Source organism: Heptranchias perlo, chromosome 10 (genome assembly GCF_035084215.1).
Source record: "Heptranchias perlo isolate sHepPer1 chromosome 10, sHepPer1.hap1, whole genome shotgun sequence".
Taxonomy (NCBI): domain Eukaryota; kingdom Metazoa; phylum Chordata; class Chondrichthyes; order Hexanchiformes; family Hexanchidae; genus Heptranchias; species Heptranchias perlo.
Genome location: NC_090334.1, coordinates 1,113,911 through 1,128,557, shown reverse-complemented (window position 1 = coordinate 1,128,557; position 14,647 = coordinate 1,113,911). Strand labels below are relative to the sequence as shown.

General features: G+C 42.5%; 1 protein-coding gene across 6 annotated transcripts in view; it reads left to right on the top strand.

Moving 5' to 3' along the window:
- Window positions 1-14,647, top strand: part of LOC137326213 (coiled-coil domain-containing protein 9-like) — a 299,122-nt gene that overhangs the window by 72,608 nt on the left and 211,867 nt on the right. For all 6 annotated transcript variants that reach the window (XM_067991093.1, XM_067991092.1, XM_067991095.1 and 3 more), the window contains 2 exons: window positions 964-1,068; window positions 1,906-2,046. In XM_067991093.1, the coding sequence (XP_067847194.1) occupies window positions 964-1,068; window positions 1,906-2,046 (246 nt within the window). The remainder of the gene's footprint in view (window positions 1-963; window positions 1,069-1,905; window positions 2,047-14,647) is intronic.

Genomic DNA, 14,647 nt, shown 5'->3' with positions numbered 1-14,647 from the left:
GAGGCAGCTGTATTGGCTGTTGCCTGTATATTGCAGAAAGTTTTGTTCAGTTTTTCTTCACTGTAAATTATGTTTTGTGAACTGAAGTGTAGAATCAAAAATTAAAAAGTAGATTGCTATTTTCCAACTTTAAGTAGAATTGAGCGATCCGTATTGTAGTTTGAAGTATGTCATATCTGATTTTGCATCTGCTGTATTTGATATTTTGAAACACAAAAGCACAGTATGCAGCTCAAGGAAAGACTGCCGCATTTACTTGCGATACAATGGGGTAAATTTTCGGATGGCCAAGCGGTGCGTTCGTGGCGGGGGGTGCTCTTAAAATTGGGGATTCCCGGAGCGGGTCCGGAGCCCGGCTCCAACCCGCCCACTTCCGGGTTCCCCAATGACGCGTAGGACCTGGAGTGAGGCATCATTAAACCTGGGAGCAGCCTTCCCCCTGGGCTGCTCCATGCTGTAATTTTGGCTCCTTTCTGCAGCATCAGACAGTGGAGGACTGCCCCTTTAAATAGGGCTCCTCCAGCTGACAGCCTATGATGCGGGTGTGCAGTCCGCCCGCTGCGCAGCTTTCCAGCGCGAAACCCGGCAGCCAAGGTAAGTGGCTTCAATTTACTTACGATCGCGTGGGGAACCCACCGATTTTACTGAGCGGGTTACCCAGTCGACCCTCCGCTGGCAACCCGCCTCCCTCCTAATATCGGGCCCTATGATTCTGGTATTGTGTTAAAATTCACTTGTGTTGTTTTAGGGAGGTGTAAATGCGATTTGGACTTTCTGGCTATTGTTTACTTTTGAAACTTGTGTATTTTCACTCATCCCAACTTCTTCCCCTTAGTTACCAGTACAGTGATCTTCATGAGGTTTGGCATGTGGTCCTTCACTCTATGGGGCAACCTAAGGTTGGGCTACAAAGAAATTTCACTCCTGTTAACTTCTAATGAACGTGGTATTTGATTATTGCAGGAAATTGAAGAAGACAAAAAAAGGGCAGAACTGGAAGGAATGGCTGTCACCACTCGAAAAAATAAACCAGAGAACCTCACCATCACTATTACAAAAGCCCCGAATGTAAGTTGTGTTTTAACACTGTTGTAAGCCTGTACATTTCTTCATCTTATTGTATGTGACCAATTAGATTTTTTTGGATGGCAATTGGTATTAGAGAGGGAAAAAAAATTATAGGGAGGGCAGAGGAATAAAATTGTCTGTTCTGAAACTATTCGGTGCCATGGCATTCTTGTACCCTTTTCCTTCTATTTCTTCCCCTGCCTTCTCCCTGATATCAATAGCAGAGATTTCTGTCACAGAACTAGAGGAATGCATTTGAACGGCTTTGGATTGTAAGTTGGAACAAACTATTTTAATTTAGGATCATTGGTGAGGAATATTTAGACTATGGTTTTACTGCCATTTTCACAAATAGATAATGAAGACATCTGAGTTCATCAATCCAGAGTTCAGTTCAGTTCTCTTCCCTCTCCCTGCCTACCTCCCCCCTCACCCCCAAACAATCAATCACAACATCGAGCTATTTTATGTGTTGATAATTGTGTGTAGAATTCCTTTTGTCATCCATCCTAAATTTGCCTTTTGCTAATTTGTCTTGTCAGTTTGTGTTCTGGATTTACCTTATCTATACTATTCACAATTTTGAATAGAAAACTTACATAAGAAGAGTAATGACTTGCAGGGTTCAATTATTTTTGTACATTTTTGTACTTTCTTCACAAGTCTGCCTATCTTGCTGATAAGTAAGTACATGTTAATAGAATGCCTGTGGACTCTTTTTAAAAAAGTAATATTGCCCTATTCTCACCTTTAATGCAAGATGCAGTATAAAAGTACATAATGCTACTTTTAATTGTTTATATAGTCTGATTTATTTGTACTATTTGGTACTTTTAGGAAAAGAGAGTGGTAAGTGAGAAACGAGTGTTTGGAGGAGCAAGCAGTCTTAAAGGGTGTGAAGCAGTTGCAGGTCAAAGATTCTCTGTAGGAAGAGGGCAAAGACTTCGTAAATTTGTTGTGGAGGAAAGCAAAGCAAAGGTAGGATTTATAAAAAGCAACCTTTTGGACAGCTTTTATGCATGGAAATTCTTAGATGTTACTCAAATTTGCCAGTGTGTTTAAACTGCTGCCAGATCTTGTATACCAAACATTGTTTAGTGCACCAATTTATTTAATACAAAGCACATTTTTTTATGACCATAAGGTACTGGGATGAGAGGGTCGTCCTATGAGGAGAGATTGAGTAGAATGGGCCTATATTCTCTGGAGTTTAGAAGAATGAGAGGTGATCTCATTGAAACATTTAAGATTCTGAGAGAGCTTGATAGGGTAGATACCGAGAGGCTGTTTCCCCTGGCTGGCAAGTCTAGAACTAGGGGGCATAGTCTCAGGATAAGGGGTCGGCCATTTAAGACTGAGATGAGGAAGAATTTCTTCACTCAGATGGTTGTGAATCTTTGGAATTCTCTACTCCACAGGGCTGTGGATGCAGAGTCATTGAGTATATTCAAGGTTGAGATAGATAGATTTTTGGACACTATGGTAATCGAGGGATATGGGGATAGGGCAGGAAAATGGAGTTGTGGCTAAAGATCAGCCATGATCTTATTGAATGGCGGAGCAGGCTCGAGGGGGCGTATGGCGTACTCTTACGAACATATGAATTAAGAGCAGGAGTAGGCCATGTGGCCCCTCGAGCCCGCTCTGCCATTTGATAAGATCGTGGCTGATCTGATTGTGACCTCAACCCTACTTTCCTGTCTACCTACTATAACCTTTGACCCCCCTTGTTAATCAGGAATCTATCCAATTCAGCCTTAAAAATCTTCAATGACTCTGCCTCCACCACTCTCTGGGGAAGGGAGTTCCACAGACTCATCTTCCTCTGAGAGAAAATTTTTTTCCTCATCTCCGTCTTAAATGGGAGACCCCTTATTTTTAAACTGTGACCGCTAGTTCTAGTCTATCCCACAAGGGGAACCATCCTCTCGGCATCTACCCCTTCAAGTCCCCTCAGGATCTTATATGTTTCAATAAGATCACCTTTCATTCTTCTAAACTCCAATGTATACAGGCCCACCTCGTCCAACCTTTCCTCATAAGATAATCCTCTCATCCGAGGAATCAGTCGAGTGAACTTTCTCTGAACCGCCTCCGAAGCAATTATGTCCTTTCTTAAATAAGGAGACCAAAACTGCACACAGTATTCCAGATGTGGTCTCACCAATGCCCTGTACAACTGTAGCAAAACATCTCTCCTTTTATATTCCATTCCCCTTGCAATAAATGACAACATTCCATTTGCCTTTCTAATCACTTGCTGTACCTGCATACTAACTTTTTGTGATTCGTGTACTAGGACACCCAGATCCTTCTGTACCTCAGAGTCCTGCAATCTCTCTCCAATTAAATAACATACTGCTTTTCTATTCCTCCTGCCAAAGTGGACAAGTTCACATTTTCCAACATTATATTCCATCTGACAAATTTTTGCCCACTCACTTAACCTATCTATATCCCTTTGCAGACTCCTTATGTCCTCTTCACAACTTACTTTCCTACCTACCTTTGTGTCATCAGCAAATTTAGCAACCATACATTCGGTCCCTTCATCCAAGTTATTGATATAGATTGTAAATAGTTGAGGCCCCAGCGCTGATCCCTGTGGCACTTCCTCAAAGAACTCTAATAAATTAGTCAAACACGATTTCCCTTTCACAAAGCCGTGTTGACTCTGCCTGATTGCATTGAGATTTTCTGTTCCTATTTCTTAAGTTCTTATGTAATGTCTAAATAAAAATACAACTTGCTTGTGGTAAAGGGTGCTCACGTTAGTATTTTGCCCATTGAAAATAGTTGGATTAAAAAGTGATTTATGAAGCTCATTATAACATGACTTTAACCATCCTTTTATGATCCTATTGTTTCAGTGAAAGTATGTGCATCGCTCAGACTGTCAAATTGCCTTCATTGATAGTGGCAGTCGGCTGCTCCAAATATAGAATCATAGAAGTTTACAACATGGAAACAGGCCCTTCGGCCCAACATGTCCATGTCGCCCAGTTTATACCACTAAGCTAGTCCCAATTGGGAAGGGAAAGACTCAATTTTTAAAAACTCTATCCAATCTTGTTATAGTATAATGTTTATAGGTCTTTTTCTGTAAAAGTAAGAGTATAAATGTCAGTTTTCATTTCATTTTTCATTGTCCAGATAATTTTGAGGTTTAAATGTATTTACCCTATTCCTTATTCTGAAACTGAAGGTTACTTACCTCCATACGGATTGTTTCACTAGGAAATGCACAGTGAAAGGAGCGATCTGCATTTTCCAAAAGCTGTTGTTGGCATTTCTGCCCTGGCTTTAATAGGAAGCAGATTGTTGGAGGATGAGAAGTCGTAATAGTCTAATTTCCATTATTTTTTACATACATCTGGAATTAGAAATTTCCTGTCAATTGTTGCTTGTGTATCTGCTCCTAAATGGCTTATCGGGGATAATTTTCTAAATTCGTGCTGCCAGTGGGGAACTTCTTCCGCCGGCAGCATATATTTCAACATCATAGGCACGCTGTCCACAATTTCCTGATCATGGGCTGCCAGCATTGTGAACCTAGAAAATAACCTCACATAGGTCTGCTAGCATTTTATGGATAAACTCTTCTGTAGAGGATCGTTACCTTAATTACAAGTACCTTAATTAATCAAGCTTGGGTTGTGCCAAACAAATTTAGGGCTTTTTACTAAAAAATCTGCTTTTGTTTTGGACCTGTGTATGTAAATTGTGGTATGGCCATCATTTGTTCTAAATTTTGGGGTCCTTGATGCTTGAAAAGGAACCTTACTTAGTAATTTGATATTCAGCTCTTGTCCCAGATTACTCTGATTTGTCGCAATGTTACAATTTGAGATTGAAATGGTCCCAGTCATGAGATGAGTGAGAAAATCCTTTAGCACGAGATATCACATTTACCATTAGGGTTAGGAAACTGATATAACATCACGTATTTAGAGATTTTTGCCAGTGCAAACTGGGTATCCAGACCCTCAGTATTTCAATTTTTAAAAACTTTTTCGTATTACTTTAAACTTAGTATTTGAATGGCTTCTCTCGTGGCTTAACATGTTCAGTTAGTAAGTAACTGTGCCATACAGACAAGGTCTCAGATTCGACTCCTAACCTTTGCTGAATTAGTTGATCTCAGTTAGGGCAGTGATATTACAGTTGGCTTAGGTGAGGATGGGAAACATGAGCCAGAATTCCCACTTCTGGTCGCTTTCCAGTGACCCCTACTGTTTGTGCACACATGGGGATGTTGCGTGAGAACAGGCTTGGTCTCTGCTGCAGTCAACTAGCACATTATTAATGCCTACTTGGGCAATGTACTGACAGCGATTGGCACTGGAGGAATCATACCCCGGGAAGGGGCCAATAGGTTCAGAATGGTAGTGGGAGAAACTAACAAATGTTATGTAAGATAAGTTAGACTCAGTAAATGAGAAATGGAATTGAAGTTAACTTTCCCTCATGAAAATCTCAATTTGAAATTGGAGCTTTTCTCAGATTTGGCAAGAGCTCTAAGAAGAAAAGCTACATCATCACTGAATGTGATTAAAATGGATTCTGATGTCCTGCATTGCTCTGAATTTGCTTATAGGGAAATTTAGTATGCTGCTGTAGCATGCATAATCTGAAGTCTGTAAAATATTTTTTATTCACCATATGATACATTCATCCCAGTTTTCTAATGATTTGAAATCACAGGGATACATTTAGTTAACTTTTATCCTGGTCAATCTTTTAGATAATTGAATTCCCCAGGACCAATGTTTTTATCATTTTACAGGCTTCCTTATCCAGGGAAAAATGCATTTCTTGGGCTCCCTTTACCAGCCCTAACTTTTCCTGACCAAGAGGTCTATATTATAGAATCATAGAATGGTTGCACCATTTGGCCCGTCGGGCCTGTGCTGGCTCTCTGCAAGAGCAAGCCAGCTAGTCCCATTCCCCCGCCCTTTCCCTCCAGCCCTGCAAATCTTTTCCCTTCAAGTACTTATCCAGTTCCCTTCTGAAAGCCAAGATTGAAACAGTCTCCACCACCTCCTCAGGCAGTGCATTCCAGATCATAACCACTCGCTGCGTAAAAGTGTTTTTCCTCATGTCACCTTTGGTTCTTTTGCTAATCACCTTAAATCTGTGACCTCTGGTTCTTGACCCTTCCGCCAATGGGAACAGTTCCTCTCTATCTACTCTATTTAGACCCCTCGTGATTTTGAACACCTCTATCAAATCTCCTCTCAACCATCTCTGCTGTAAGGAGAACAACCTCAGCTTTTCCAGTCTATCCATGTAATGGAAGTCCTTCATCCCTGGAATCATTCTAGTAAATCCTTTCTGCACCCTATCTAAGGCCTTCACATCCTTCCTAAAGTGCGGTGGCCAGAATTGGACACAATACTCCAGTTGTGACTGAAGCAGTGTTTTATAAAGGTTCATCATAACTTCCTTGCTTTTGTACTCTATGCCTCTATTTATAAAGCCCAGGATCCAGTATGCTTTTTTAACCGCTTTCCCAACCTGCTCTGCCACCTTCAGCGATTTGTGCACATATACCCCCAGATCTCTCTGTTCCTGCACCCCCTTTAGAATTGTACCCTTTAGTTTATATTGCCTCTCCTCGTTCTTCTTACCAAAATGTATCACTTCGCACTTCTCTGTGTTAAATTTCATCTGCCAAGTGTCCGCCCATTCCACCAGCCTGTCGTGTCCTCTTGAAGTCTATCACCATCCTCCTCACTGTTTACTACACTTCCAAGTTTTGTGTCATCTGCAAATTTTGAAATTATGCCCTGATTCCCATGTCCAAGTCATTAATATATACCAAGAAAAGCAGTGGTCCCAGCACTGGGGAACACCACTGTATACCTCCCTCCAGTCCCAAAAACAACCGTTAACCACTACTCTCTGTTTCCTGTCACTTAGCCAATTTCGTATCCATGCTGCCTCTGCCCCTTTTATTCCATGGGCTTCAACTTTGATGACAAGACTATTATGTGACACTTTATCAAATGCCTTTTGGAAGTCCAGATACACCACATCAACTGCATTGCCCTCATCAACCCTCTCTGTTATCTCATCAAAAAACTTAATCAAGTTAGTTAACACGATTTACCTTTAACAGATCTGTGCTGGCTTTCCTTAATTAATGCACACTTGTCCAAGTGACTTAATTTTGTCCCGGATTATCGTTTCTAAAAGTTTCCCCACCACTGAGGTTAAACTGACTGGCCTATAGTTGCTGGGTTTATCCTTACACCCTTTTTTGAACAAGGGTGTAATATTTGCAATTCTCCAGTCCTCTGGCACCACCCCTGTATCTAAGGATGATTGGAAAATTATGGCCAGTACCTCCACAATTTCTGCCCTTACTCCCCTCAGCAACCTAGGATTCATCCCATCTGGACCTGGTGACTTACTTACTTTAAGTACAGCTAGCCTTTCTAATACCTCCTCTTTATCAATTTTTAGCCTATCGAGCATCTCAACCACCTCCTCTTTTACTGCGACTTTGGCAGAATCTTCTCCCTTGGTAAAGACAAATTCAAAGTATTCATTTAGTACCTCGGCCATGCCCTCTGCCTCCATGCGTAGGTCTCCTTTTTGGTCCTAATCGATCCCTTTTACGAACCGTTTACTATTTATATGCCTATAGAAGACGTTTGGATTCCCTTATATGTTAGTTGTCAGTCTATTCTCTTTGCCCCACTTATTTATTTTTTCTCTTCCCCTCTGAACTTTCTATATTCAGCCTGTTTCTCATTTGTATTGTCAACCTTACATCTGTCATACGCCTTTCTCTGTTTCATCTTGCTCTCTATCTCTTTTGTCATCCAGGGAGCTCTGGCTTTGGTTGCCCTACCTTTCCCCCTCATGGGAATGTACCTAGACTGTACCCTATCCATCTCCTCTTTAAAGGCTGCCCGTTGTTTTGCCTGCCAATCTTTGATTCCAATTTACCTGGGCCAGATCCGTTCTCAACCCAGTGAAATTGGCCCTCCTCCGATTAAGTATTTTTACTCTAGAGTGGTCCTTGTCCTTCTTCATAGCTAATCTAAACCTTATGATACTATGATCACTGTTTCCTAAATGTTCCCCACTGACACTTGCTCCACTTGACCCACCTCAATCCCCAGAACCAAATCCAGCCATGCCTCCCTCCTCGTTGGGCTGGAAACGAAATCAAGAAAGTTCTCCTGAACACACTTCAGAAATTCTTCCCCCTCTTTGCCCTTTATACTATTACCATCCCAGACTATATCAGGATAGTTGAAGTCACCCATTATCACTACTCTGTGGCTCTTTTACCTCTCTGTAATTTCCCTGCAAATTTGCTGCACTATATCCTTCCCACTAGTTGGTGGCCTATAGAATACACCCAATAGTGAAATGGCATCTCTCTTTTTTCTTAACACTAACCAAATAGATTCTGTCCTTGACCCCTCCAGGATATCCTCTCTCCAGCACTGCAATATTCTCCTTAATCAATACTGTCACCACCCCTCCTGGATATTGTTATCGAAAAGTCACGTTTTTTCTAATTCTTCAATCGAAACTCTCTTTGATGTACTAACTAAGACACTTGGATTGCTTCTTTCTGTTGACACATAATTCTCCCACAACTATAGTGCCACCTTTTTTCAAGCTTCGTTGTGCCTACCTCTCCTGTGAACCCTGATATTTTGGTTTAACTAAGTCTGTTACTTATGGTAAGAATCATAGGTGACAGCACAGAAAGAGATCATTCAGCACATTAAGTCTGCACTGTTCTTCTCCACATGAGCCACTTAGTCTTATCCCTTTTTCCTGCTCACTCCCCACACTCTTTAAGGTTCCTCTTTTTTTCAAGAAACAAATTCCCTTTTGAAAATACTTACGGACTTTGCCTAAACAACACTTTGTGGCAGAAACTTCTACTTATTAACCGTACCCCTCCATAGAGAACTTTTTTCTAACATCCCTTTTCTTTTTGCGATTATCTTAAATTTATGTCCTCTCATTACTACCTAGCCAACAAATGGAAACGGTCTATATAACATCCTACCTTATCAATAACACTTCAGTTTGAATACCTCTATCAGGTTATCCCTCATTCTTTTCAGCCCCAGCAAATAAACTCCTAACTTCTCAAGTCTTTCTTCATAACTACAACCCTTCATCCATGGTAACATCCTAGTGAATATACACTGCACCTCTTCCATTACTTACATCGTCTTCCTATAATGGGGTGCCCAAAACTGCACATCGTACTCTAGCTGCAGCCTAATTGAGGTAATTTACAAGTTCAACATTGTCTCCTTGCTTATGTTCTTTGTCTCCAAGTCCATATAAAGGATTCTGTTTGCCTTTTTTATTGCTTTATCTACCTGTGCAGCAGCTTTTTAATGACTTGAGTATCTGCACACCAAAATGTCTGTGGTCCTCCATCTGACAGAAGATCCTACCAATTAAGGTGCACTTTCGCTATTCTTCCAAAATGTATTGCTTCACATTTTTCTATATTGTTCTGCATTTTCCATCTATCTGCCTATTCTGCTAGCCTATCTTTCCTCCTGCAGTCTTTCACAGTCTTTGTCATAATTTGCCACACTGCCCAATTTGGTGTCATCAGCAAATTTTGACACATTCCCTTGTGGTGATCTTAAATTTATGCCTTCTAGTTACTGCCTCATTGACAGTGAAAATAATTTCCTCTTATCCACCTTATCAAAATTTCTTATGATTTAAAAAGCCTCTATCAGATCTCCTTTTGGCTTTCTCTGCTTTAATGAAAAGATAGGAACAGGAGTAGGCCATTCAGCCCCTTGAGCCAGCTCTACCATTCAGCTGGATCATGGCTGATCTGTACCTCAACTCCATTTAACCTCCTTGGTTCCATATCCCTTGATACCCCTACCCAACTTTATCAATCTCAGTTTTGAAATTTTCAATTGACCGAGCCTCAGTTTCTCCAGTCTCTCTTCATAACTAAAACCTCTCACCCATGGTATTATCATAATGAATCTCTTCACCCTCTCCATGGCTTTGACATCCTTCCTAAAGGGTTTAAGCCCTGTGCCAAGATGTGAGTTTATAAATTAAGTTGCATTCCAATTTAATGCTAAGGAAATGATGCATTGTCAGAGCTGCTATCCTTTGGCTGAAATATTAAACTGAGGCTCAGACGGAAGTGGCACCATTCAAAAGATTGTTCTCAATCAATGACACCAATACAGATTAATTGGTCAATTATCTCGTCGTTTGTGGGATCTTGATGTATGAAACATGGCTATCTTGCTTGCTTACATGAGTCAATTCAAAGCAACTCATTTTATCTGAAGTGAAACATTTTTGAGAGATAAGGTGGTATATAAATGAACGTATTTACTTTCAGATAAAATATCACCTTGTTAGCTTAGTCTTTTTGACAGGATATGTTATTCACATGACGTGATATAAATGTAAATCGTTGATGCTGCCGTTATCACCCTGTTCTTTCTTGCACCAGATCATTCCCATCTGTGCCTAACTTGTATTGATTCTTCTCAAAGACCTTTGCTCATTTGAAATGCTTCCAGCGTTATCTAGCACTGGAAACTTATTTGACTCCATTAATTCATCCACATCCTTTCCATACCAATATCTACCCGATACTCAGTTGTGACTCTCTTCATGTTTTGATCTCCTGCATCCTAGTTCCAATCCCAAATTGTCACCAGAGACCATCCAGTGATTGGCATAGATGCAAATGGACTAAAATAGCTGTGATTGCAGCCCCTACTACCTAGGCTAGCAGCTGTGGCCGATGCCTCCCTCACGTGCTGTGGTGCCCACTTGAGGGAGCCTGCAGGGAGTGTGTCGTTTCTACCCATACATTAAGCAACATAAACTAGCTTGAGGTCAGAGTGATTTGGTTAGCTCTCGGCCATTTTGAAAACTGAGTGGGAATTGTGTCAAAATATGAACTTAATCCTTGGCTCTCTGTGTAGCTGGCTATAAATCTGTCACTGGTACAGGCAAAGTTAAATACATTTAATGCAGCAGCATCTAGGAAAGTGCAGAATTAAACAGTGGATACCATCCACATCACTACAGTGCAGCTGCACTTCATCAGGGTTCAGTCTGTGACAAGTGTGGTTATCCAGCAGTGGACCTTATGATCATTTATCAGAACTATTGGCTACTATTGTTCTACTCCAATTTCAATGGTCCGAGGGCACTGCCTTTTCATGGTCAATCGATCCTGTATACCATTATTTCCCCTCATTTGTCAGATTCAGGAGCAGAAAATGATTCTCATCACCGCCGTCAGATGAAGTGATGGGTGAGCATTTCGTATTGATCTGCTCCTGAAGGAGACATGGAAGTTGGGCTGTTTCATTCTTCAAATTCTCTAAATTAGGGCATTGGTTTAAACTAAGAGCTGGGAAACTAAGCAGCTTTTATAGCAGGTAGTTTTTTTTTTAGTGATCCGAGGTCCCTGGTATAGTTAACATTTTCAAATTTCAACGTAATTTAAAAGGGGTAACTAAGCTAAGGCAAATCATGGCAGCAGACCTCGCACCCGTGATATGCCCCTCCTGCAAGATGTGGGAAGTAATGGACACTACCAGTGTCCCTGCCGACCATGTGTGCAGGAAGTGTGTCCACCTGCAGCTACTGACCGATCGTATCTCGGAGCTGGAGCTGCGGGTGGACTCACTGTGGAGCATCCGCGATGCAGAGAAACTCGTGGATAGCACGTTTAGCGAGTTGGTCACACCACAGGTAAAGGCAGTACAGGCAGGAAGTGAATGGGTGACCACCAGGAAGAGTAAGAGGTGCAGGCAGGTAGTGCAGGGGTCCCCTGTGGCCATCCCCCTCTCAAACAGGTATACCGTTTTGGATACTGTTGTGGGAGATGGCTCACCAGGGGAAGGTGGCAGCGGCCAGGTTCATGGCACCGTGGCTGGCTCTGCTGCACAGGAGGGCAGGAAAAAGAGTGGCAGAGCTATAGTGATAGGGGACTCGATTGTAAGGGGAATAGACAGGCGTTTCTGCGGACGCAACCGAGACTCCAGGATGGTATGTTGCCTCCCTGGTGCAAGGGTCAGGGATGTCTCGGAGCGGCTGCAGAACATTCTGGAGGGGGAGGGTGAACAGCCAGTTGTCGTGGTGCATATAGGTACCAACGATATAGGTAAAAAACGGGATGAGGTCCTACAAGCTGAATTTAGGGAGTTAGGAGTTAAACTAAAAAGTAGGACCTCAAAGGTAGTAATCTCAGGATTGCTACCAGTGCCACGGGCTAGTCAGAGTAGGAATGACAGGATAGCTAGGATGAATACGTGGCTTGAGAGATGGTGCAAGAGGGAGGGATTCAAATTCCTGGGCCATTGGAACCGGTTCTGGGGGAGGTGGGACCAGTACAAATTGGACGGTCTGCATCTGGGCAGGACTGGAACCAATGTCCTAGGGGGAGTGTTTGCCAGTGCTGTTGGGGAGGGTTTAAACTAAAGTGGCAGGGGGATGGGAATCGATGCAGGAAGTCAGTGGGAAGTAAAGTGGTGACAGAAACAAAAGGCAGTAAGGGAGAGTGTACAGAACATGACCGGACAAATGGTCTGAGAAAGCACGGCAAAGACCAAGGGAAGTCTAGATTAAACTGCATTTATTTCAATGCAAGAAGTCTGATGGGCAAGGCAGATGAACGCAGGGCATGGATGGGACTGGGATGTTATAGCTATTACTGAAACATGGCTAAGGGAGGGGCAGGACTGGCAGCTAAATATTCCAGGGTACAGATGCTATAGGAAAGATAGAGCAGGAGGTAAGAGAGGAGGGGGAGTTGCGTTCTTGATTAGGGAGAACATCACGGCAGTAGTGAGAGAGGATATATCCGAGGGTTCGCCCACGGAGTCGATATGGGTAGAACTGAAAAATAAGAAGGGAGAGATCACGTTGATAGGATTGTACTACAGACCCCCAAATAGTCAACGGGAAATTGAGGAGCAAATATGTAAGGAGATTACAGACAGCTGCAAGAAAAATAGGGTGGTAATAGTAGGGGACTTTAACTTTCCCAACATTGACTGGGACAGCCATAGCATTAGGGGCTTGGATGGAGAGAAATTTGTTGAGTGTATTCAGGAGGAATTTCTCATTCAGTATGTGGATGGCCCGACTAGAGAGGGGGCAAAACTTGACCTCCTCTTGGGAAATAAGGAAGGGCAGGTGACAGAAGTGTTAGTGAGGGATCACTTTGGGACCAGTGATCATAATTCCATTAGTTTTAAGATAGCTATGGAGAAGGATAGGTCTGGCCCAAAAGTTAAAATTCTAAATTGGGGAACGGCCAATTTTGATGGTATTAGACAGGAACTTTCAGAAGTTGATTGGGAGAGTCTGTTGGCAGGCTAAGGGACGTCTGGTAAGTGGGAGTCCTTCAAAAATGTGTTAACCAGGGTTCAGGGTAAGCACATTCCTTATAAAGTAAAGGGCAAGGCTGGTAGAAGTAGGGAACCTTGGATGACTCGGGAGATTGAGGCCCTAGTCAAAAAGAAGAAGGAGGCATATGACATGCATAGGCAGCTGGGATCAAGTGGATCCCTTGAAGAGTATAGAGATTGCCGGAGTAGAGTTAAGAGAGAAATCAGGAGGGCAAAAAGGGGACATGAGATTGCTTTGGCAGATAAGGCAAAGGTGAATCCAAAGAGCTTCTACAAATACATAAAGGGCAAAAGAGTAACTAGGGAGAAAGTAGGGCCTCTGAAGGATCAACAAGATCATCTATGTGCGGAACCACAAGAGATGGGTGAGATCCTGAATGAATATTTCACATCGGTATTTACGGTTGAGAAAGGCATGGATGTTAGGGAACTTGGGGAAATAAATAGTGATGTCTTGAGGAGTGTACATATTACAGAGAGGGAGGTGCTGGAAGTCTTAACGCGCATCAAGGTAGATAAATCTCCGGGACCTGATGAAATGTATCCCAGGGCATTATGGGAGGTTAGGGAGGAAATTGCGGGTCCCCGAGCAGAGATATTTGAATCATCCACCGCTACAGGTGAGGTGCCTGAAGATTGGAGGGTAGCAAATGTTGTGCCTTTGTTTAAGAAGGGCGTCAGGGAAAAGCCTGGGAACTACAGGCTTTTCCCTGCCGCCCTTCTTAAACAAAGCCTGACATCTGTAGTGGGTAAGTTGTTAGAGGGTATTCTGAGAGACAGGATCTACGGGCATTTGGAGAGGCAGGGACTGATTAGGAACAGTCAGCATGGTTTTGTGAGAGGAAAATCGTGTCTCACGAATTTGATTGAGTTTTTTGAAGGGGTAACCAAGAAGATAGATGAGGGCTGTGCAGTAGACGTGGTCTACATGGACTTTAGCAAAGCCTTTGACAAGGTACCGCATGGTAGGTTGTTACATAAGGTTAAATCTCACGGGATCCAAGGTGAGGTAGCCAATTGGATACAACATTGGCTTGACGACAGAAGACAGAGGGTGGGTGTAGAGGGTTGTTTTTCAAATTGGAGGCCTGTGACCAGCGGTGTGCCTCAGGGATCGGTGCTGGGTCCGCTGTTATTTGTTATTTATATTAATGATTTGGATGAGAATTTAGGAG